The 24,132-nt window shown below is 43.2% G+C and overlaps 1 protein-coding gene across 8 annotated transcripts in view; it reads right to left on the bottom strand.

The window, feature by feature from the left end:
* pcdh19 (protocadherin 19) overlaps positions 1-24,132 on the bottom strand; it is a 55,503-nt gene that overhangs the window by 9,719 nt on the left and 21,652 nt on the right. For 4 of the 8 annotated variants that reach the window (XM_061048497.1, XM_061048499.1, XM_061048493.1 and 1 more), the window contains exons 3-4: positions 15,767-15,824; positions 13,841-14,026 (exon numbers count right to left, since the gene is read on the bottom strand). In XM_061048497.1, the coding sequence (XP_060904480.1) occupies positions 13,841-14,026; positions 15,767-15,824 (244 nt within the window). Of the gene's footprint in view, positions 1-13,840; positions 14,027-15,765; positions 15,825-24,132 lie in introns of all 8 variants that reach the window. The other 4 variants (XM_061048498.1, XM_061048500.1, XM_061048494.1 and 1 more) reach the window with 1 other exon arrangement.

The following is a 24,132-nucleotide window of genomic DNA, read 5'->3' as shown; positions in this document are numbered from 1 at the left end:
AAATCAGTTTAATAACTTTGTGCCAGTAAATTAGATACTTTTGTGGCCATATATAACATTACGGGGAGAAAACTAATCAGGGATGTAATTCAGTGATCAGAGAAAATTTGCCTTTGGGTTGTAAGTGTTTTAAAGGGGATAATTATTTTAAAATATGAAAGACAGGATGAAAAAGTATGCAATTAAAGTCAGAAGAAACTGCAGTTTGAGCTCATCTTTCTCATTTAATTTGATGTATTTCCAGTTAAAATAGAATATCGTGGGGAAACATCATGCGGGGAGGAATCATTTTGATTGGAAAATGGGTGTGAGTGGTAATTTTACATGATTGATGAGGATTACTTTCTTCAAAGACTTTCTATGGTGCTGTTTTATTGGCTTTACCAGACACCCCACTACCAACACATATTTTAAGTAATCTACAGTTACCATACGTTCACTGATAAGTTGGTTTCCTGCTAAAGACAATCTTAAAAGTACTAAGAATTATACAATCTGGTCACATGAGTCAGTATATGTAGGTCTAATCTGGCACTTTCAAGCTTAGTATGTTTTTAATGGTAACATGTTATAGATTTGAGTATTGTGATGAACTGTGGTGTGATTTACTCGACAATAATGACAAAACAAATATCACCAATGTCAACTCTAAGCATCCAAATCGCCCTTCTACTGACAGAATTCAAATTAACCTGTGCTCTGGCACTCCAGGCCCACAGTGAGAGTAAAATCCACCCACAAAACTCAGCGCAGCAGGTCGCTGGCGTCCAAGTTGCAGACCTACAAATTCTGCCATGCCAGCCAGCCAGCCAGTCAGACTGCCTGCCTGTCTATCTGTCTGCTTGGCTCGTTTCCTCTACAATACATCGGCAGAGGACATCTTTAAATACACTGGAACAAATACAGCAATTCTGTGTTTAAGCTTGACCGATCTAGCACGCTAATTTGCTCTGAAACCCCTGAGCCTGGGAGAAACGAGGGGGACAGAAAAAGACTATTAAATTACATTTGTGGTTGGGGTAGGAGGGAGAGCGGGATAGTGAAGTGGGGAGCAGGGATGGAAAGGAGAAGAGGATTTGGCTTAGTGATGACAGCCCAATGGAAAGAATAGTACTCATGTCAGGTGAGTAATTTTCTTTTTCTTTTTCCTAAATCAGGGGTTAAAAATTTAAAATTTCCAATAAGATCATGTGGTGTGCTTTTACATGGCATATGTCCCTTATTATACACATGTGACTTTCGATCAGTTTAAATGGTCTGGAAAGAGAAAATCATCTTTAAATGTCAGGGACATATAACACTGAATGGTGGATAACAAGGTTTTGTGTGGCATGGGGCTTTTCCTTAATAAACAACAGGTCCATGACGGATTAAAGATGCTTCACAGACGCCAAGATTTCTATTTCTGAATCCTATTTTTCTTCCCTACAGCCAAAAAAAACACACAACTAATAAACTGTGAAAAATTACATTTGAGAATTTAATGGTTTTGAGAGATCTATAAACCATAAATATCTTAGCTCAAGAAACCATTACATCTACACATTTGCTATAAAGAGACATTTCTCTTTTTTTCTTTTGAAAGTGCTATTTCTATTAGTCGTCTGAAATAAACACAATACTTCAGCACCTGTCAGCGCGTCCGGCTCTGAATAAGTGGAGCCGGCACACTGGGCCGCATACCAATATCTAAGGACTTTAACTCTCTGTGAGCTTCAGCTTTACCTCAAAAGAAGTGTCCTTACATAATTAATATAATGTGGCTTCTCATCCAGTCATGTTCACTTTGTGTCAGCCAGGACTGTGTGTTTTATATTCCATTTTATCTTGTCGCAGAAGCACCCGCATGGTCCCTGCTCTCTCTCATTTCCGTCCCCCTTTTCAGTTTTTTTCTTTTCCTTTTCTTTTTAAAAAAAAAAAAAATCGACTTGCCTCCTTTCCCGACAATTTTAACAACCTCTGGAAGTAGGACACAGTAACATGGGGAGTATGCAGAGTGATAGGCAGGTTTTTTCTCAGTGTGCAGAAGCATGTACAGTAAGAGGAGGTGAACCAGATTGGGGACACCGATTGTGGATTTAAAAGACAGTGCCTCTGTTTCCCTCTGAACCGGATTGACATTGTCACTCAGCAAAAAGAAACACACACACACGCACACACACACACACACACACACACACACACACACACACACACACACACACACACACACACACACACACACACACACACACACACACACACACACACACACACACACACACACACACACACACACACACACAAACAAAAGGAAAAACACAGCGAGGCCCTGGCTGTGTGAAGGTGCATTAGATTAACACCTACTGGGCAGAGGAAAAAGCCAGAGGGAGGCGTTTCTTACACGTTTCATTTCCTTGTCACAAAGGCCATTCTGTTTGGCATCTGGGAGTCATGCTGCTTCTCTCCGAGCTTCTCCATTATTCACCTCAGTGAGGTCTGCACCGTGATACCACTTAATATCAGGCAGTCAGAGGCAATGTCCGTAGCATTAGCCACCCACTAGCGAGCGCCGCACTATATAGAGGATTGTCAGTGGTGAGAAAGCTGCGGTATCTAAGACACACAGATTGAAATGGAGGTGGGAGACTGTGTCTGAGGAAAAGAGAAGGCGCTAACAGGCACATCTTCTCTGATTTGAGGAACATGAGTATTGCATGCATAAGGATGATGGCAGGGCTCTGACATAGAGGTAGTAATTGGATTTCTCAGGCCCTGTGCCCACTCAAGATAACATGCTGAGCTGTAACATGAAAAGTCCTTATGTGTGGCGAGGGAGCAAGGTGCAGCAGAGTGGAAGTGACAGGTGTCAAAGATCCAATTCCCTCGCTCCTCTCCATCCTCGAGTTCCCTTTTCTCCAGAGGAACAACCTACCCTGTGGTTAAGCCAAACACCGAGCTTGACATTCAGTTGCAAATCCAGGCTAGTTAAACCTGTGTAGAGTGCAGCGGTGGAGGAGGTTGAGGAAGAAGAAGGAGAAGAAGAAGGAGGGAGGGTGGGGTGCGGGGTGGGCTGGCAGGAGTGTGGATATAAGAGGTCACGGCCTGATTGCTTGCTTTATTTATTTTCCGATGCTAATGTGAGCTGAATGCAGAAGGAGTACAGGATCGCCACGATGTGCCGGAGAGCACACAAAGGAGCTGAAGACCCCCGCTGTGGGTTCTTAGAGATGTTGTGGGGTATTGCAAAGACTGGCCACCCCCCCCACCCCCCCACCCACTCCCTCTGTCCTCTGCATGCATCTTGGCTTCGTCTTTAACGAGGACCGCATGAGAACAGGCACATCATTAAAAAGAGCCATTCTGAGACTTTCCTGTCTGCCATTAAACTTAACAGCCAACCTCTCCCATTACCTTTTATCCTCCCCTTTAAAGAGGTGGGGGCCAGCAGGGTTTTGAAAAGTCACATTCTGCTGCCAACATGTGTCCATTGAGTGAATCCTGTCCTCTAGTCAATCGAGCATAAAGGGAACAACAGTGATGCCTCCTTAAATGTCAAAAAAGTTTTGTTTCCGCATACCAAATCAGATCAATGTAACACTTACTGTAGTACTTTAATGCTTCACACTGACCTGATTTAACATAATATACTAATGCGATATGATAATTACTCTAATGCCCACAAATATGTGTTGCAGCCTAAAGGGAGAGTTGTAAGCAGCACAACACAAGAAAAGAAAGGCTCTGGTGAATTATGGGTTTAATGTTGGTGAAGTTACTCTAATTTGATTATCCACCACCGCCAGCTACGCCACACTGCAGAAACACCACTCTGCTTCCTGTTCAGCTGCTGACCTTTCTCACACATGCATATGAGACGACGGAGGCAGAAATTCACATTTACACTGTGTGCAGAACACATGCATGCACTAGTAAACCCAACGTCGTGTTCAGGCTATGCACATATCACTTTGGATCTTTATTAATCTAAGAACACTCTGTTAAGCTCCATAGTTACACATTTCTTTAAAGCCTCTAGAAATGAAGCTTGTAATAGTAAAATGTATTTATGACAACAAAATTGAGAAATGATTTAGAAATAGCCCAAAAAATGAAAATTACCCACTTCAAAAACCTGATCATGTTGCGGTTAAGACCTTAGATTTATTGGAAGAGCAGGGTTAAACTGACTTCTGGTCCTGCTCTGCAGACATTAATGTGACGATCAGAGGTGTGCAGCCCTTTGGTCACTAAACAGAGACTATGCTATCCACATCTTAGTTCGCAGTTAGCATTTATATGCAATGCTTGCTAATAACCCCTATTTGTTATCAAGCTGTGAATGCAATGCTAAATGTTAGCTTTGTGGAGTGGCCTAATTCACCAAGCTAAACTGCTGTGCAACCACAAACATAACATCCGCGGCACCAACTCTGACAGCCAAAAAGTAAACCACTGTGGTTAACATTTAAAATCTGCCTGGCTTGTAAAAAATCACCTGTGGATGGCTAAAGAAAGGTGCTAAAGCCGTAAAGTGCTGAATGGCTGCTGAGTGACTTTACCGATGATACATTCTGGAATTAATTGCAAAATGTTTCAAAGATCAAAAGCTTGACTGCGCCAAATTTGAACAACAAGGCAGAAAAGTTTATAGAGACAATATTTCAATTTTGGATGTGAATATTCTCCATTACTTTTTAAAATTCCTATGAATGGGTACATGACTCCCAAAACTACACATGTTGTGTTTCATTTGTGGTAAGAGTGTGCATTGAAAGGGATAGAGAGACAGAGCACAGAGGTTTCAAAGACTCTTGAATATTAAGACGCGTTGAAAGACAAAATCCAAACAGGATCTTTCAGAGACCGACGAGTCAGGGAAAGGTCGGGGGAGGCGCCACGGCCTCAGCACACACCAACACACATTGATGAACACACACACATCCATCCTGTCTTTCGACTGTGTCTTCACTAATTTATCAATAGTTTATTTATAATCTGGGTCACTAGCAGCCATAACTTGCCTCCCACTTTTTAGACCTTCTCAAAATTGTTAAATTACAACACAGTGAGCTCATCCTCGCAAGGTCATACAGAGGGCAGCGGGGGAACACTGACACTAATTTGTGAATGAAAGATAGTAATGATTTGGGTGATTTGGATGACTTCTCTTTAACCTCTGCAGAGTACAAATCCATAGAGTGCATCCTGTCATGCTGTGTTTTACAGAATTTACTCAAACTGTGTGTGCGAGAAATTCAGCATTTCACAACTGTAAAAATGCTATAGAATAAATTATTCTCACTGAATAAACATGAAGGGAGCAGAATATGGAAATATTATCTCACAATGCCTGAGGTAGTAACCTTATGTTGGTGCAACTGAGGAGGGCAATATAACTTTACATATTCCTGCTACATATTCCATCCTAGTGATAATGTTGTCAAGAGAAACAAGGTGATGAAAGCCAAGATAAAAATCACAGGCAGCGATGACAAAGGCATGGAAATGAAAGAAAAATGGAATCTCAGATGCATTCAAAAGGATGAGGTGTTTTTGCACACAGAAAGGGAAGTAATAGGGGTTAAAAAAAAAGAAATAAAAGAAATGCACATTGCTGCAGCACAGGAGACCCCCTCTCTCTCCCTCTCTCCTTCTCATTTTCTCTCTAGCTTCCTCCCTCACCCCAGCTGCAGTGATAAATGTCTCTTTGTATTCTGGACAGAAAACTGCAGGCTACAATGTACTTGTCAGAAGACAGCTGATTTTCCCCTTAAACAGAGCGGAGTATGTTCTTAATCTTTTGCTTTCACCGAGGGAGAAGATAAAACAAATGCCTCATGCCAAGACACATAATGCCTGGAAAATCTCTCCCCATTCACTACACGTTTATGTTGCATGTCAGAAAGGCACCCCTGTGTGTGCAATGTATGCAGGTGTAGCATTAGCGTGTGCGACTGCATGCTATATGTGCTTTAAAACTCCTCAGCATCCGTAAGCCCCGCAGTACAGCCATGGCTCCACTATGGGGGCTCATAAATGGGAGTCAGTGCTACAGGTAATGGAGCTGATTATAGCTATCTGGGCTCCAGGCCAGCTGCCAGACTCGGCCCTGCCTGGAGGGAGCACAGGCCGCCTGGTGTCTGATATCCTGGGATCCCTGTAATACAAGCCTAGCTTTGGCAGTCACTCGGTGCCCACTTCCAAGCCACACACTGAGGCTCCTTTGAGTTAGTCTATGTGTATAGTATGTCTTCATCGGGGTGTTTACTCCACATGCTAGCAGTCTATAGTCGTAGCATTTCAGCAGCATGGTTGAGGTAAAACGAGCTATTCTTAAAGGTGGAGTAAGAAGTCTTGAGGGAACTTTGTTGTCTCTGGAGGATCAGGATTAGGTCTCGGGCAGAGAGATTCAGTTTGCGGATTTAAGGACACAAATTGCATTCCTTACAAACAACAATGGCTAACCAGCCTGGGACACATTCCCACAGAAGGATCGTATTTACGTTTCTCTTATCTGACCAGCAGCCACTAGAGTAGCTTCAGTAGTCAAGCACCCTTGCGGCACTCCAGAACCCCAAGGACTCGGCTGTCCAGACCATCGTTGGGAGTGAAGTGCACAAAGATAAAATGTTGGCATCATCAAATTGTAATTTTCAGTACAGCACAGTCATGTTATGCACTACAGTGTAACTTCAGAAAGTCAAATGGAATGCAAAAACTACCTGGATTGTTCATGCCATTATTTGACCAAACCATATTGCCAGAAAACATCAACAGCCAGTGCCATCAAAAACACCTTACCATTTACAGGGACGGAAACATGGTCTCTAAGAGTCAGGGATACAATATGAACTTTGGTTGAAGTAAAGGAACAATCGTGATTGGCAAAAGAAATCAATATTGAGAAACAGATAAACCAACAGTGCTTTAGCATTAAGAGTCCTTTATTTCTACCGCAGCTTTGACGCAACAACACAGTGAGTGAATTGAATGAAAACCTTTATAAAAGCGTTCTTCATCGTAAATTTCATTGTCAGGATATATGTCCTTACACTATGTGTGTGTGGAAAGGACAGAAAAGAAAAACATGGCAGTGCAGGCTTTGTTAACCTCTCACAGCGCAAAGATACAATTCTCTCTATTATACATGAATCAAGTTTAGATCAAATCAATGCAACAATTCAACATCTACCGAGTGATACGACAGCCTGGCCTATTAAAGATACAGTAATAATAATAATAATAATGAGGATTTATAAACCGTCTAATATCACGAGATATGTTTATGAGCAGGGATGTAGAGACAGGGACTTCTATAGAGTGGCAATTAAAAAAACATCATGAGTAAAACTGACTAATATTACGATTACAAAGTTATGATCAAGAGTAACCTGTATCCATTAGGTGTTCTTTAAAGGTAGAAATAGGGCCGCAGCCTGTGTTTTAAACTGCAGTCTTAATACTGTTTGCTTTGTATTTCAGGGGAGACAGGGTCGTGCCGACACTTTGACCTCAAAGAATTAAAAACACAATGGTGCGGTTAGGAAACAACAGCCAGTGCCTCTTCTCCTCGGACTAGAATCAATCGGAGTCACAAAAGGCGAGTAGACCGGAGACAATGCTGCAGCTCTGATGCTTGAATTTCACACTATTTCCCTCCTACCAACAGTTCCTCTCTCTCTTGTGCAACCTCTTTATCTTTCGCCTTCTCTTTCTTCCCCCATGCTTTTCTGATTAACCCACAGCCACACACACTCCACATACTGTGTACACACTCTCAGGCAGATTTAAAATTCAGGTACGCTCCTCTTGCTTTAATACACACTCGGCCCCATCAACTCCAGCACATTACCTGTTCTTAATCTCCTTCCCTCTGTCTGGGATCATCCTGATCCCCCTGTTTTCCCATCTGCTGTCGATTGGGGCCCAGCTTGGCTAGGTGTTCAACAAACAACTGTGATTCACTTGGTTTCTGTGGAGATTATTAACACACCTAGCATGCCACAGCGCCATGAATAAGCAATGGAGATCCAGAGCCTTATTTTCTCTCTGTCTCTACGTTTCGTCTCACTGTCTCCTTGTCTCTCTCTCTTGCCCTGCCGCGTTGTGAACTGAATGCCAGGATTGTCTAGAAAATGAGCTGTCAGTGGAGGGCCTGCATGAGATACATCAGGCTCATTGTGAGCCCGAGAAAATAATGAACTATTCCCATTTCTCTCTGTGATATGTTCAATACGCTATCCATGACAAGTGCAGAGAGATAAGCAGTCCCCTCTTGAGCTGATTAAATACACTGGGTATATTCAGGAGAGCTTTGGCAGAATGAGGGTTCAGGGGATGCCATTATAGTATCATAACATTACTATATGTTCTCAGTCTGGGCTGGAGAAGAAAGAAACACTTTGGATGCAGTTTTGTTTGTGTCTGTGCCGGCTGAGGAAGAGCAGCTAGAGGCGATGCTTGTAAAAACTTAACGGAGAATCAAAACATGTCAAGTTTGTTTAAGTCTTTCTTCACATCTCCTAACTTATTCCCTCCTGGGATTAACTAAAGAACTAAAGGGATGGGCGCGGGATGATTTTTTTAAAGAATCTGTTGGTTTACTTGCTTGAGAACTGCAAACAAACAGCACCGAGAGGCCACAGCCAGATTCTTTAAATTTAGAACAGATATTAAAGCAGTGGAGTTTGTGCAGGCTTTCTTCTCACAGTAATATATGTAAAAAGAAAGAGTGCTCGAAAACATTTTCTTTTTAAGCAATAGAGGACCCTCGCCCATTATTCCAGGTGGGAAATCAATATCTGGCAGCTTTGTTTTATTACATTAAGTGTCATTTCAATAAGACAGAGCCAGAGATCTCACTGCGTCGCTCAGTTTCATTCAGAGACGATAAAAGAGCCGAGCACAGATGGACACAGCTTGAAACAACGTTTTTATGGCTTTTTTTTTTTTTTTTACATCCTCAAGTCTTCTACATCTCAGAGGCAAAATCTGCATCCTGGATGTTCATTACAGACTCCACCACACCTGCTTGCAAGCTTCCTCTTGTGTGTTTGAGCTGGCAGTGTCTGTGTGTGTGCACTCTATCTTCCTTGTTGCTCGCATTGCACCAAGCTCTTTGTCACTGTCAGCCATTTTACCTCTACCCGAGGTTACACATTAGATTAGACAAATCCAAATCAAAATGGATGGTCCCAGTATGGAGTTTTGTGTTAATCTAATCATGAGACATCATAACCCAACACATGTTGTTGCCAGCGTGGGATCACAAGAAAGAGTTTTTGGTGTTTAATTCAATCAAATGTTGTCTGAGAATCAGTCAAATCCTCTGGCACGCTCACACAGAAAGAGAAAATGGGGAGGGGGAAAAAAAAAAAATTGTACCTGTCACAGAAATTGTTTCCTCTGTTTTTTTTATTTCCCCTCACTAAGACTGCTTACTAGACTCTCAGCTCATCTCTCCATCTCTGCCTCCCTCCCTCACACGCAGCCTCGTGTTGTCAGCAGCGCGGCCCTGTTCCTGTTGCCTTCCTCATTCTGACACCTGTCAGCATTTTCGTTAGTAGATCAGAGGACTGCAAACTAGAAATGTTCCCCGTGAATTTAGGGCAAGTTTGCAGCAGAAAAATGTGAGGTTGCTCTTACTCTTTATTTAATTCAATAGTGGGAGGGGGCGGGGAGGGGTGGGGGGGTGCTCAACTGGCGTAAAGTTAGGGAATGTTTGCAGTCGGTGCATGGGAGCAGAGGAAGGTGACGTATGGAAGAAGAGGGAAGAGAAAGAGAGAGAAAAGGTAGGTGAGGGGAGGGGAAGGAGGAAATCAATTAGGAACAGTGAGACCCTACGGATCTGCTGATGGAAGATGGGAATTTGGTGAAGTCTGCAGCCCACATAGGGGGGCTTCCATTCCTGGGCTGCAGCTTCAGGCACACACCCACAGGGAGTGAGCAGATAGATGAGTGATATTCTCCAGAGGTGGAGGCCAAGGAATGTGTCAGAAATAAAAGAGGCCTGTTCCCTGCTCTGGCTAATTGAGCAGTCTTGGGTCCCTGTGAGTCTAATAAACCAAAAGGAAAAGGCTTTTAGTTTTTAACACTTACATATTGACCTGGTAATAATCCTTAAAAACCAAGAGCACAAACCTCCAAACCCACAAATCAGACGCTGTTATACGACATCACGCTCTCTCCCTTTCTGCGGAGATGGCTCGAGCGATTTAACAATACATGAATCTTAATCCTTATAAACCGTGGCTCATCCATATCCGGGAGGAATTAAAGTGTGAGTTATGACAATCAAAGGAAGTTAAAAAAAATAAAAAAATAAAAAGATTTAGCTCTCTTTGTCACCAGCCTCCTCGAAGTCTGTTCTCTGGCTTCTCCCTTGACTCTGGTTCTGCAGAGCCAAAGCCAGCATGTCGCGCACATTTTAACCAACCCCCCCCCCCCCCCTTTAACTTCACAGACATGCCTATAAAGATAAAGAAGAAATCATTTTATATAGCTCTTCTTCCTCTCAGTTTCTTCTTACAGCCATATCATCCATTTTTATTCTATTGGCAGATATGAGGGAGCTATTACATGTTTAAGATAGCCCTGTCTTTATAGATGTGAAGAGATTTAATGTAATTTGCTCTTCAGATACTTCCCTAAATCTAATCCACCGGGTGGAGGAGATTTCAGGTTCTTTTTTTTTTTTTACAAAAAAAAAAAAAAAAAGAGTATACACACACTCTTTAGAATCTTGGCAGGGATTTCAACCAAGACGAGACAGTTTTAAGTCAGAAAAAATATCTTCACGAGCACTTCTGTGAAAGTTACCTTGAAGGTGCACTGTTGTCTGAATTATGAATCACATTATTGAAACCATTGAAAAAGAATATATTATAGTGGACTGAGCTTATAACCAGAACCTTGATTCAAACAGAAAGGAGAAAATACCCTCTGTGTGGTTTCACACAAAGAGGTTCCCAGTTAAAAGACCACCAAAATGACGAGGACACAGGGTCTTTTTGTAAAGGTAACGGCTTGTCTCCTGGGTAAACGACACCTTTACACAACACTGGGAATGGTAAACATTTGCACTGTAAAAGCCCGAGAGCTTAAACCTTCCTCCTTTCCCCCCTCTCTTCCAGCCTTCCTTTGTTCTAAGCACTTATCAGCTCAAGGAAACAGAACAATAAAAACACACACACATAAAAAAACAAGGCTCTTCTACCCTTGCCTTGTGTGTGTGTGTGTGTGTGTGTGTGTGTGTGTGTGTGTGTGTGTGTGTGTGTGTGTGTGTGTGTGTGTTTGTTGTCCTTTGGCAATTGCAGTCTCTCCACTTGTTTTCTGCTTTTGCTGGCAGGAGAGGCACACTGTACTACACAGTGACTCCCAGAAGACATCTTAGCAGCGGGGTGTTTAGCGAACATGCCTATTTGTTTTCTGACAATTCCCTCTATCCGCCGAATAGAGCCAGAAGACAGTGTCCACTTTTTGTCAATTAAGACAGATGAGCTCAAAGTGAAACCGACGCTGTCACACGACTGTAACAACCACCATCCTCGGATAATCCAAACCTCCACTGTTCTATTTCTGCCTTTGTACTCAAGGCTCAGAGGAAAACCAGGCGGGGAAAAGAGGAGCTAGAGTAAAAAAAAAAAAAAAAAAAAGATGATGTACAGTCCTCATATACGAGAGTAGAGACAGATTCAAGTGTGCGTCATGCTGAATCTGCCCATCTCTGTCAGCCCTTTAACCATGTAATTAGCCCGCCGAGATGGTAATAGAGGGACGATTTCATTTGCTATGTCGTTACATTTCTGCATGTCTCAGGCACTTTGGTCAATTCATTTAATAATTATGAACAGCTTCTCATTACATTCTGGTGTGACCACTGCTGCTGACTGACTTCCTCCAAACAAAAGGAGGAAATATTCCAAAGCAGCCATTTTGTCAGGTTTATACAGAGGAAAAACCTCAGGCCAAAAGTGAGTCCAATACAAAGGAAAGCCAATAACAAACCACCTAATTGTCATTCCAAACAGACCCTTTTGTTATCATCTATTCGTTCTGGTCAAAAGAGTGGACAACACTGTGAAATAGCCTCTTGTTTCTGTTTACCGGCGCTGAGTTGCTGCATTACACATTCAGAAGGCGAGCGTCCATTTTGCTGAAACAGATACAATCATTGGCGGTGTTAATGAAAAAATCTCGGCCCCAGAGCACTCTCTCTCTCCCACTTGTAATATTCTTCATGTACATCATCTCTAATTGTCTCCAATAATGAGATGCCGAGATGACTGGAAGACCTGTCAGTGTGCATTTTTTTATTTATTTCAAAAGGCGCATGATTTTTCCACCGCATGTGAGGTACTTTCAGCTGGCAACCAACAGTCAGCAAATTCACTTTTCATTGTTCATTACCGTCTGTTGCCGTCGAGAGAACACACAGTTGATTCTAACAGTCGCCATACTTCCTGACCCCCATAAACGTCTCAGCTAATTCATTACAGTATGCGGGCGAGCGGCCATGAAGCCATATCGTGTGACTCCATCCTGGATTAACATAAAGTGCAGGTTGCCTAATGTTATTATCTCCCAGTCAAACAACATCAGCGGCCAGATTGCTCCACGTGAAGCATCTGGTTAGTTAAATCTGCCAACCCAGAGCCTACACATGTCTGTTCCTGTTTCTTCAGCCACACCCACACACTTCACAGTCTGCTGATAAAAATAGATAGAATTATTTGAAGAAGAAAAAAGAAAGAATCCCATAATCTCCATTCCTCTTTGCGTTTTTTTTTTTTTTATAATGTGAGATTCCTTTTCTTTATCTTTTGCTCATTAAAATTTCTCTCCTGTACAAGCCAAGAAGGAAAATAGACGAGTCGGGAGAAAGTCGACAGAATTACTGGGGCAGTGTTAGGAAAAAAAAAAAAAGAGCCCAAGTTTTGAAGGAAGAAGAACTAAATTTAGTTCACAAAGAGAGCACCCAAAACGTTAACCTGAGAAAGTATGAGTGATATCTATAAGTGCTGTCCTCCAGAGTCTGCTTGTTGAAATAAAATGTCCAGTGTTTTTCTCCACACTCCAAATAAAATCGCTAATGTGAGTCATCCTTGGAATGTCTGCAATTTCCACACAGTCTGCTCTGCTGAAGCTCTCGCACCTGTGCATGTGGCGCTTCCTTTGAGCTGGGTAAATAACCTCAGGTGCATATAGTAACATCCCAGCTTGCTTTATCAGGCAGCTTTATCCTACTTCCTCCCCTCTCTCTCTCTCTCTCTCTCTCTCTCTCTCTCGCTCTTACTGACCCGCTCTCTCCCTTCGCTCTGACTGGCAGCAGTTAAGAACGAACACGACCCCTTACGCCGACTTCTGCCAACCAAGTGGATGTCTTTTTAAACGGTGAGTCAGAAATGAAACATCAACATTAATTCCCCACTAAATGATCCCGCTGAATAATGGATGAGGGCACGTGGAGATATGTAGATTTCCACCTTCTACCTTTGTGAGCCTAATTGCTGCCATTCAGGCACATCTGAAGTCGGTCGCACTTCAAGAGTAGACATGGCTACTATCAGTCAATAATGTTGCCTAAGCCAGTATCAAAGGGGGAGCCTTAGCTGTCAGAGATCCTGCACATTAGCGGCTCTGGCGGGACTTCAAAGACAAAAAAACACTGTGCTGTTATTCATACTTGCACATCTGAAAGCAGTAATGCACCTTAAAAGATGCTCCGGTGGCATAAACACAGACTCTCACAAACATGTTGGTCTTATCTTGAAAATGGCAAAACACACTCATAATGAAGGAGGACTTCACTGAGCACACACAGTGAACACACACAGTGCACACGCTCAGATTTTCTTACCTTGGTCAGGCAGCTGGCAAACATTAGGGGGCACGGTCATGTTCAGCACGTCATTGACAGCCGTGTCAACATAGTGTCCTCTCTGGACGTCGTGTTCGCTGTCGGTCTGGTCGCTCTCCTCGTGTCCGCTGTCCTTCAGACTGTTCCCCTCCAGGTCCTTGAATGTCGATGTGCTACATGGGGGCCAGAAGGGGGGAGCGGGAAATGTTGATTAACTGTCACGTCACCTTTTTCACCTTTTCTCACATGCATTCATTTTGTTTTGGCTGTCCGTCCATTACTCTCTTCTGTCCCTCCTATGAATTGTTTTCCCTGTTGCATGTTCCATATCAATGAATTCAACACAGGCGAAAAGTTTGTTTTCTTGATAGTTCCAGTCTCAATGAAATGCTACACTTCCACAAAGAACAAAGCCTTGCTCAAGCTTCTACACCTGCAGTAATGATGAAATAAGGAGGACGTTTAAGAGAGCCTTTTTTTGGTAAGTACACATTTTTAACTTCACAGATAGCATGGCCGCTATGGGCTGTCTCAGACGGGGGACATTTGTGGATGGATGCACTGACTTCAAGGACATCGCATTGAACAAACACGAGGCACTCACTCACTACAATCAAACAAATACTGCAGTAATCAGGAATTCCTGGAAGGAAGATGGATGTAGGAAACGCTGGAAGCATACAAACTGAGCATCTGTCTTGTTTGGGGCTCACAGTCAATAAAGAGGGTGGGGATGGGGAGGGTTGTGGGGGGGGGGGGTTACAATCAACAGCTGCACACTAACAGCGTGATTTCCCTTCATTTGATTCCCATCCCACTGGAACAAATTCTGCTTTACAAACAACACTAAATAGGGGTGGATATATGAACATGTGTTCCTGCAGGAAGGGGATAAAGTATGAATGAGGTCGTATGGGGAGAAAGGAGGTTAGAGGGAGAGAAAAGGAGGAAATGTGAGTAAACAAATCTGTGCAAACAAAAAAAAGGAAAGGTAGAGGAAGTGAAGGACAGTACAAGGTAGCTGCATTCTCCAGCCAAAGCCTCACATTCTGCAGCCTGGGAGAGAGGACTGCAGGTAATGCTGGCTCTCTGATGTTATCACTGTAATTGCACCTGTCCCAGACCATAGGCTCCCTGGCTCCTGAGGGGATTTCTTTGTAGTGTGCTGCAGAAGGCCCCACACTTGAATGCTCTTTGTTTACATTAATGCAGGGGAATCTTTTGGGGGGAAATTGCCATAAATGGGTTTTCAAAAGGGCTGGGATAGCCTCAAACAAAAGAAGAAGGTTGGAATGATCCATGGCTGCAGGTAAAAAGGGAGCGATTGTAGTTTTTTCCAAGTGGGCCTCGTGAAGAAAACCTCAATGGCTGGAGGCAATTATTATATGACCCCCTATATTGACCCCCATGCAACCTTGCATTCCCACAGCCCTATCTGATATCCCTGTGCAGGTGGACTGATATACAAAGAACAATGGAACCTTCACTTTTTAATCGTCATTGGGGTGCTTGAAACTGCTCTGTTGGAAAATAGTGCTCCCTAGATCCCTTGAACATTGCTTAATCATTGAGTAGTTGTTTTAACCTGATCACGCCACAAATCCGCTAATGAACCAGGTTATAGAAAATTAACAAGGTTATCTGCAAAATGAGCAAATCATTACGTGCTCATACATTCTGCTTCTCTGCGCAATCTAATAATCTGAGGAATATGAGTTTGTGCCTCATTTCAACAAGTGTCTACTAAACACATTATGGAGGAATTCAAATCATCCCCAAAAATCTTATCCTCCCATTGCAATTACACTGGATGGAAAAACATGCAGGAACAAATGCTGCACCGGTAGCTGCGCGCTCATTAGATAAAACAATTACAGATAACAATGGTAACGAGGTGCTGGTAAGAGTTCCTAATCAACACATACCTTTTAATGAGGTGGGCTCTGCTGTTCACGTAACTGGAGTCAATGGAGTAATTCTCCGTCTGTAAGAGAGGGTAGGGGTTGGGGAGGTGAGCGGGTGGGGGTTGTGGTTGAGGGATGATGGGGGGGGGGGGGTTAAACAGAGAGAGAGAGAGAGAGAGAGGTACTTTTAATAATGGAAGCAACCAAAATAATGTTAGCTTGTAATTGGCTTTCAGTAGAAATGTTATTTTACACAAAGGCCCAGGTGAGCAGCCCGGGCTTTCAAAGGGCTGAATCCTATTCTCTTTCAAAGCACACACACACACACACACACACACACACACACACACACGCGCGCGCGCACACACACACGCACACACACACACACACACACACACACACACACGCACACACTCAGAGGCTGACTGGGACTCAAGAGCCGAGGAGGAAGAAGAGGAGTGCAGCAGTGAGCGCGTGCAGCCTCTCTTCTCCTCTTCACCCTCTCCCTCGCTCGCTCTGCTGCCGGTCAGCCCAGCGTCTTTAAAATGGAGTCATTAGGGCGGACAGGCGATCATGCAGACAGAGGGAAAAGAAAAGTTTCCCTTTATTCTTCCCTGAACTCTTCACTTTTTTTTTTACCATGTTTGAGGAGACATTAATGTGGAACATATTAAATAAATAACTGCAAGAAAAAGTAGATGAAATTAAGAGTGTAGCGAGGGATTTTTAACTCCGCAATTGCAGATGAAAAGGCTCTCAGAATATGCATACGATAGATCTCTGACCCACATTAGAGAACATAGTTCAAAGGCATCCTACATTCATTTCTCTCTCCCCCCCCAACATTTATTTAGCAGAGAGAATGTCTAAGGAGTAAGAGCACATGGACAGATGATTTAGTGTACGCTGAGCAGGTAGCCCCCTCCTGCATCTGCAAAGCATCTCCTCACACTGGGTAAGATGTCAAAGGCTATCAAAGCCTCTCAAAGGACTTCCCCAGTCCTTTGAGAGGCCAGGATACAACCCTTTCGGCACAGTTTGATAAGATGCAGGTGTTTTCTACAAAATGAAAGCAGAGGCTTCACTTGAAATTCTACAACACTGATACTGTATCCCGATAGAAGCTGCAAGTCAACGGCTGACTTCCGAAGGGGAAGTCTACAGTATGGGTATCAAAGCCCTGTTGAAAAAAAAAGAGTCACCCCTATGATAAGAAAGGTTAATGCAGGAGCACCACTGCTGATTAGAAAGTAAGCTACACGTTTGACACACGCCTGATGATGAGCAGCAGATGTCATTCATGGTGACCGAACTGATTTTTTTTTTTTTTTTAAAAAGCAGCGAGCAGAAATCATCTGTATTGGATGTTAATGGAGTTGACCATTTTGAACTTTTCAGCGTCTGCACGGAAGGGAAACCCGATGCAGCAGAGTGTGAGCAAGGAGGACGGGGGCAGCAGAGGAAATGTCAAACATCATAGTCCCAGTCATCTTTGGATCCCTTTTGAAATAAAGAAATAAACGCATGAATAAATAAAAGCGATGCTGTCAGATCACAGAAGCCATTGCGTGGTGTTCACCTCTGGCAAATAGCTCCCATGACCTGTTTGCCGTTTATGAAAAATGTAAGAGCTTGTTAATGCTACCCAAAAAAAAAAAAAAACATGATCGTGTTTGTTTAGATTTTTGGGGTATTTATGCCATTTTCACTTGTCTTCAAAGTGAACACATATCATGCAGCATTACTGTCTGCCTGATTTGTTAGTCTCTATTTTTTTTAATTTCTGCAAACTTTCAGGAACTTATTCACGTCAGAGTTGAACTTATCGTTTTATATTCTAATAGTGCAAAGGTCAATCATCAGCAGATGAGCTGCTGTTTACAATCTCACCACCTTTACTTCTAATTATTTCTGCGAGAGAATTGTACAATGATTAGCAACAACACAAGGGCAGGCCTCTGACTGGGAATCGCTAAATTATGATGCAATGTGTTTGCACTGAAGGTTAGCATCATTGCGTCTCCTTTTTACCATTTAGCCCTAATTAAACTTTAACACATTACTATACAGAAGATAATTTATAAAAGGAATTGAATTAACATTTTATTATTAGCCTTTCATTTGGAGCGCACCATGTTTGTTCTCTTGTTATTACCCCCCGACATCTTTGTGCTTCATTCCGTTTGACTCCATTAAATATCAAAGGTAACGGCTGTGGCAACTTACTGCAACACAAATGAATCATTAATTACAGATTAACACATGACAAGGATTTAATTAATAAATGATGCCACAATTGAAAAAGGTATATGAGAAGCTTTTAATCCAAAAAAATGTCTTTCCTTTGAAAGATTTACACATTTATAATGCTTCTGTATGCACTGTGTTCACCTTAGCTCCACTTTGGTCCACAAATAAACCTGCCTCATCTTCTACAGTGGTTGCACATCCAGAGAGAGGGACTAATGAAAATGCAAGGCATGAGTAACAAGGGGAAAACTTCATTTAAAAGACAAGATAGAAAATTTCTTGTGAATGTCACTCTGGCGGCAGCCTGTAATTGGTTTGGATGGCAGGTTGTGTGTGAGCATGGCCTAGAGGAAGGCAGTATGCCGCTGCTCTCAAGCTGTTCCAGTCCAGAAATGGAACTGTACTTTCCATAATGCAATTCTCATTCAGGGTTTTTACATGGAGCCCTCTTAAATGTGCAGTATCCTCTATGGTACTCGGCCATTCCTTGCTTTTGCTTCCCTCTGTTTCTCCCTCTACAGCTAGTCATTAATCACAGGATTCAGTGGCGATAACCTCATTTCCTCTATTTATCAAATTGTCAGTGGAAATAAACAAACACCCAACATGTGAGGGCATAACCTTGGGCACTGATGAGTCACTCATGAGCGCATATTCTGAGGGAGAATCGGAAGCATTAGCTCAGTCTTCCTGTAAAGAAATTTAACATCTGCTCCCACATTTTCTGACCGATCTCAAATTGGAGGACATGTCAATATATCTTCCTGCAAGGTCAAGTTTCAGGCAAGAGGATGAGGACTGCTCAACTACAGTGAAGACGCCACAAATGGCTCTTTAATCAGGTTGGACAATGTGTTGTTGTGATCTGAGCGGCCCCAGTTTGACGGCCTGGGCCACTCTATCCCTGTAATTATTGTTCCGTTTCATCCTGAGGACTGCAGGGAGGGAAAGTAGTCCCTGGTGTCGCCCGGTGACGGATAGGTAGTGTCAGGATGAGTGCGGAGGGAAGTGGGAAAAGAGTGGAGGGTGAAGATGGGAGGGGGAAAGGGTGAGAATTGACCTCGGGGAGACTTGCGGTCCGGCTGCTGCAGCCCAGAAGCTTTTCCCCTTTTCACCCTTCTGCTTCTTTCTCTCCAGTACAAAAACCCGAAGCTCAGGGATGACGGGCCTCGCCTCTCTGCCACTGAGAGGAAAAGCAATCTCCTCGCCTAGTTGCTGCCGTAAGATTTGATTTGCCTTTCTCCCAGCGTGACAATTGGTTCTGTAGTCTGGATGCAAGTGTATTCATTGTGAGGGGGCACAGGGAGCAGCAGAGAGAAGAGGAGGAGTGGGGTGGGGTGGTGGTGGTGAGGCGGGAGTGAAGACGCCAGTTGTTACACCAGTAAACACCCGACAAGTTCAGCAGATGTCACACAGATAGGAGAGAAAAAGAGAGAAAAAAATGTCACACAGCTGCCCTTCTGTATGCATTATGGAGGCTGATAATGCAACAATATAACATTTTTACAAGGAAGCAAGCTGCAAAAATATTCACTGATGCAGCAGCATGCACAAAATTTCATTTGATTTTAGAAATGGATGCGAACAATAACATTATCAGCATTCTGTTTCCATTTCATAGACTTTGTTATTCTATGGGTTTATTCAAAGACAGTTGAGAAAATAATCGAGAATACTGATATTTGTCTGGAATTAAGACAAAAACAGCAAGATTTAACCTTGCTGAAAAACATATGCAAACGAACAGTTTTAAGGCAAACTTCACATTTGAGCTAAACTGTCTTTTAAGCATGACTTAATTTGTCTAAAATCAGAAGACATTTATGCAGCATAGATCTTGTATCTTTCTGCTTAAGATTCCAAATGTGTGCTTCGTGTCTGTAATTGATGAACCCCTTAATGTCATCAGTTTAAAAGATTAAAAAACATCCAGTCATGCTCAAAATGCTCTCACTGCCACATTTCAATGCACAGTTTGAACATACAGGACAACAGACGAGACAAAATCAATTAAAGCTGTCGGAACCAATTTTTGCCGCCTGGTTTCTGTGTTTGTGCAGCCTGAGGTTGTGCCTCAGCCTTTTTGTTTGTTGTTGCCGCAGCTCACTCATGGACTCCCCTCAGTCCCGGAAGGAAATGTTACACACAATGTGCCTTGTTATTGATATCCCACTGCTAAAGGAAGCCATGGGGAGAAAGAGATGCAGGGGGTTTACAGGGCAAGCCAGTTGCAATTAGGAAATAAAAAGACTTCATTATGGGGCAAGGTTGGGTTTTGGTGGATTTAAAAAAGGAGTGATGGGTAAAAAAAAAATAGCAGTAAAAGCATGTATTCCCCTCATGTAACTTTGCAGTGAGGCGTAGGTAAGTGTGTATGTGTGTGCGTCTTTGTCATCCTATCCACTGTGACTATGAAAAGAAATGCTTCACTCTGAGCTTCTTGCACATTCTTGCACACACACACTCTCTCTTCCTGCTTCTCCAACAAAAGCACTCCTCCAACAATCCCTGAGTCGCTGAGCTGGCGTGCTCCCATCATGCTTCGGGGGTCGGTACCCCAGCAGCACCTAAATGCAGCTCACAATGGAGTCAGTGTGACACCCCATGACAAAGACTCGGACCACCGAGGCACGTTCTCCATGTTGGTTTAGATTTTGTTTACCATGTGGGAAAGAAAAAAACGCTCTTTGCTCGCTTTTGCTGCCATAACCCTCCACCTCCAACCCTCTTCCCCTAACGACCATCATCACCACCATCTTCCGCATTATAGAATTTCCCATAGCTGCTCTGCCATCTGCTAGATTATAGATTTCACTCTTCCTTTAGAGAGGGCAGGGCCCCACAGGGAGGATCAGCAGTAAAAAGGGTGAAAGAGTGCCTGAGGCGCAGCCATGGTTGAGGATGAGATTACATTTTCTATTTCTGCCCGCTAAAGGGGGCCTGCCATGATGAATACAGAGAGTTGTTACCATTTAATATCAAGCGGCTCGCCTGCATACTCAAATTATACACAATCAATTGTGACAGAAGGGTACACGTGTGACAAATAACCTGCCACATTCTCTGCATCATTTCACTTCATCACCCATCAATTCACCCCAAACCTAGCAGCCCATTTGGGAATCAATCATGTTGTGAAAGTGAGCGATTCGGCAGAGAAAAGGGTTTTTAAAGCTTCCTTAGCTCGCACATTTCTGCAGTCTTGAGAGTAAGTGCATGGAAAAACAAACAATCTGGCTGAATTAAATGCTATTATGAGGTCACTTATGCCCTTGACCACATGTGTTAAGTATATTGTTTGAGCTGACCAAATAACAGGCTCTCTGGAAGCACAATGAAACAGACACGTAAACACAACAGCACTTCCTGCTGGCATTTCCCCTTCATTTTTCTTTTTTGCATCCTATTTTGCGTCCTTTCCGTGCAAAATAGAACAATTATTTGCTTTGCATTGTGACCAAAACAATCAGCTCCCTGCTCTCATAAAGAGAGGAAAAAGGGCCAAAGGCAATAGCTCCTTCCACCGTTGCATCCCCCCACCATCACTTACAGAGGAAACTGCAGACCACACGGCTGTCTTTTATTCTGAAAGCGGAGACGATACTCCAGACCAGTCTCCATGTCACTCAGGCCTACAGGCTCCACACAAGTCCAGTTAGCAGAGATGTGATTAATTATACATACATTGATAGAAACAACATTCATTATTCATGAGCATCTCAACGTCAAAGCTATTTCCCTCTCTTTCAGCATGATGAAAAGATTTTAAATAATAGGCCCCCTCTGCAGACGTCTGCATTCCAGCGGAGTCGGCTGACGCTAAAGAGGCTTAAGTCAGAGCTGTTGTCTTACCAGAGAATCACAGCTCTGCACCGACATGTTTCTAACTGTTGGTGGCTGTGCGGGTTCCTGGGGTTGATGTTTTTGTTTTGTCTTTGTCTTAAGAGACAAGACTGGTGCTTTTAAAGCCTTTCAGATGGAGTTATAGTGTCCACTAAGCATGAATAGAGGTCTGCAGCATCACCAGGCACACAAGGCAGGATTGAGTTTCACTGAACACCTGTTCAGCGCTCAGGTCTGTCTCGGTGTTTTCTAAGCTTATTCTATCTCAAAGTCAGAGAGAAAACCTGAGTATCTCTACGAGATTACGATTCATGGTTTTACACAGTAAAAAGGATGGGAGGGAGGAAGAAAGACTTTACTATCTGCGCTGTTTCCTAAGAGAAATCGGCTTACTTCTCTTAAAGCCTGCAGAGCCTAATCAAACTCAAATAGCAGGAACTTCCCCTTTAGGCAAGTCTTGAGGGATTTTCTTTAATTTGGATGTCAGATGGAAAAGTTTTCACACTCCTCTCATCCCAAAATCCGTTAATATGTGTATGCAGCCACATGAGAGGGGTAGGTAAGTAGGTGGGGATTTTTTTTTTCTAACACACTCCGGAAATGTTGAGGGTAATGTCTAATCCAGGTAGACTAGGAAGTTTCCTGGGCCCTCTGGGAACGAGCGCTACTACAAACATGTGTTTTTAGCAGCCATTTAATTTCTGTGAGAGAATCACAAGATAGCATTTATCATCTCAGTTGTGCCCTATATTAGCCAGTCTGTGTGTGTGTGTGTGTAGAGGAGGGGGGGGGGGGGGGGGGATCCCAAAGGGTTCTCCCGACTCCCCTGGGTTAGGTCTTAAAAATAAACATTCAGAAACAGAGCAGATTATGTAAACACATCGCTTTAAATGCTTACTTGAGAGCAGCGGCTGATTTAATTGGGTGACTTTAAGTCACTCTTAAAATGAGTGACTCATTTTTGAATTGAATCAATACACACGAGTGCAAAAGAAATTAGAAATCTGTACATTTGCAAGAAGTGCTGATCATCTTGTACTTTACATTTTCTCTTGGCGATCTCACTTTGGCTGCAAGTCACATCGCTGCAGCTGTAGTCTCCCTGTCTGTCTCCCATGTCTCCCTCCCTCTCTCTCTCTTTTTCTCCCGCTCCCTGTGACAAGGCATCTTTCCAGACATTTTAGTTGGATGGAGATTTGCAGCAGCTCATTACAGACTGGGAGGCTCTGTGAGCGGATGCAGTCACTCGGAGATGGATTGAGTGGGTCTGTTTATTGACATGCCTTAATCTGACACTGGGTAAAGGGAATGAGTCACCGCCTCCAGACACACTACCACCACAACACAGCGACTCCGGCAAATAGGGAGGCAGCACCCGGGATACGAGTGGAACTTCATCAGCGCTCATTAATCCAACTACCCCAGGCCACTCGCTCAAACAAACCATGTTTACACTGCTGGATGGAGGGGTGATGGAGCTTTTTAAAGGGCATGTGTGCAGGTGGCTAGATCTGCAACACACACACACACACACACACAGATGCACAAATGCACACACTGTCCCTGCACACAAACATAAACACAAACGTGTACTCCAGACTGTACTCTAAACCTCACCCGCTCTCCTAACCCACAATCCCCCTAAACATAATATCTGTGTGCGCCAGCTGCTAAAACTCAGTCGATGCACTTTGTCTCGCAAATCAGGGCTGCTGCTGCTCAAATCAGGGGTGGACGCTCGGGCACGGTGCCAGAGTGCGTATCATAGAAAGGGGCTTTTTATTAAACAGATGGGCTCTGGAGATCTTTTAGCTCGCATCACAACAAGGCTACTCCTATCCAGCTACAGTATATGTAGCCTAGTTAGCTTTTTGATCCTGTTTGCTTGACTGTGAGGCACATCTGGTGCTAATATTAGGGGCGGGCTTTCAAGGCAGCTGAAAGCTTGAGATTGACAGCAGAGTATTAGCTGCTCACACATCATCACCACATCTGTAAATCCAGCTTGTTAACAGGACTAAAGCTCATCAGGGGAAAGGCAGAGCAAAACAACATCCAAAAAATGTATGTGGTCCGACGCCACTGTACGATGCTGTGTACTCCATTGTCTATGAGATGTGAACATGTGAATCCTCTATATTTTACATTGAGCAGTAAATATACCAAAAACAAGAAAGACCTCGGCTGAAACAAGGAAAATGTGTGAAATGTGTAAGCCAGTCACAAACAGAAGTAAAGCTTTCCTCAAGAAATGCACACATGCAGACACACAGGCGCAAAGGCAAAACAAGCTAA

Source organism: Labrus mixtus, chromosome 10 (genome assembly GCF_963584025.1).
Source record: "Labrus mixtus chromosome 10, fLabMix1.1, whole genome shotgun sequence".
NCBI classification, from domain to species: Eukaryota; Metazoa; Chordata; class Actinopteri; order Labriformes; family Labridae; genus Labrus; species Labrus mixtus.
Note: the sequence above shows the minus strand (reverse complement) of the source record. Positions and strands in the feature narration are given on the sequence as shown.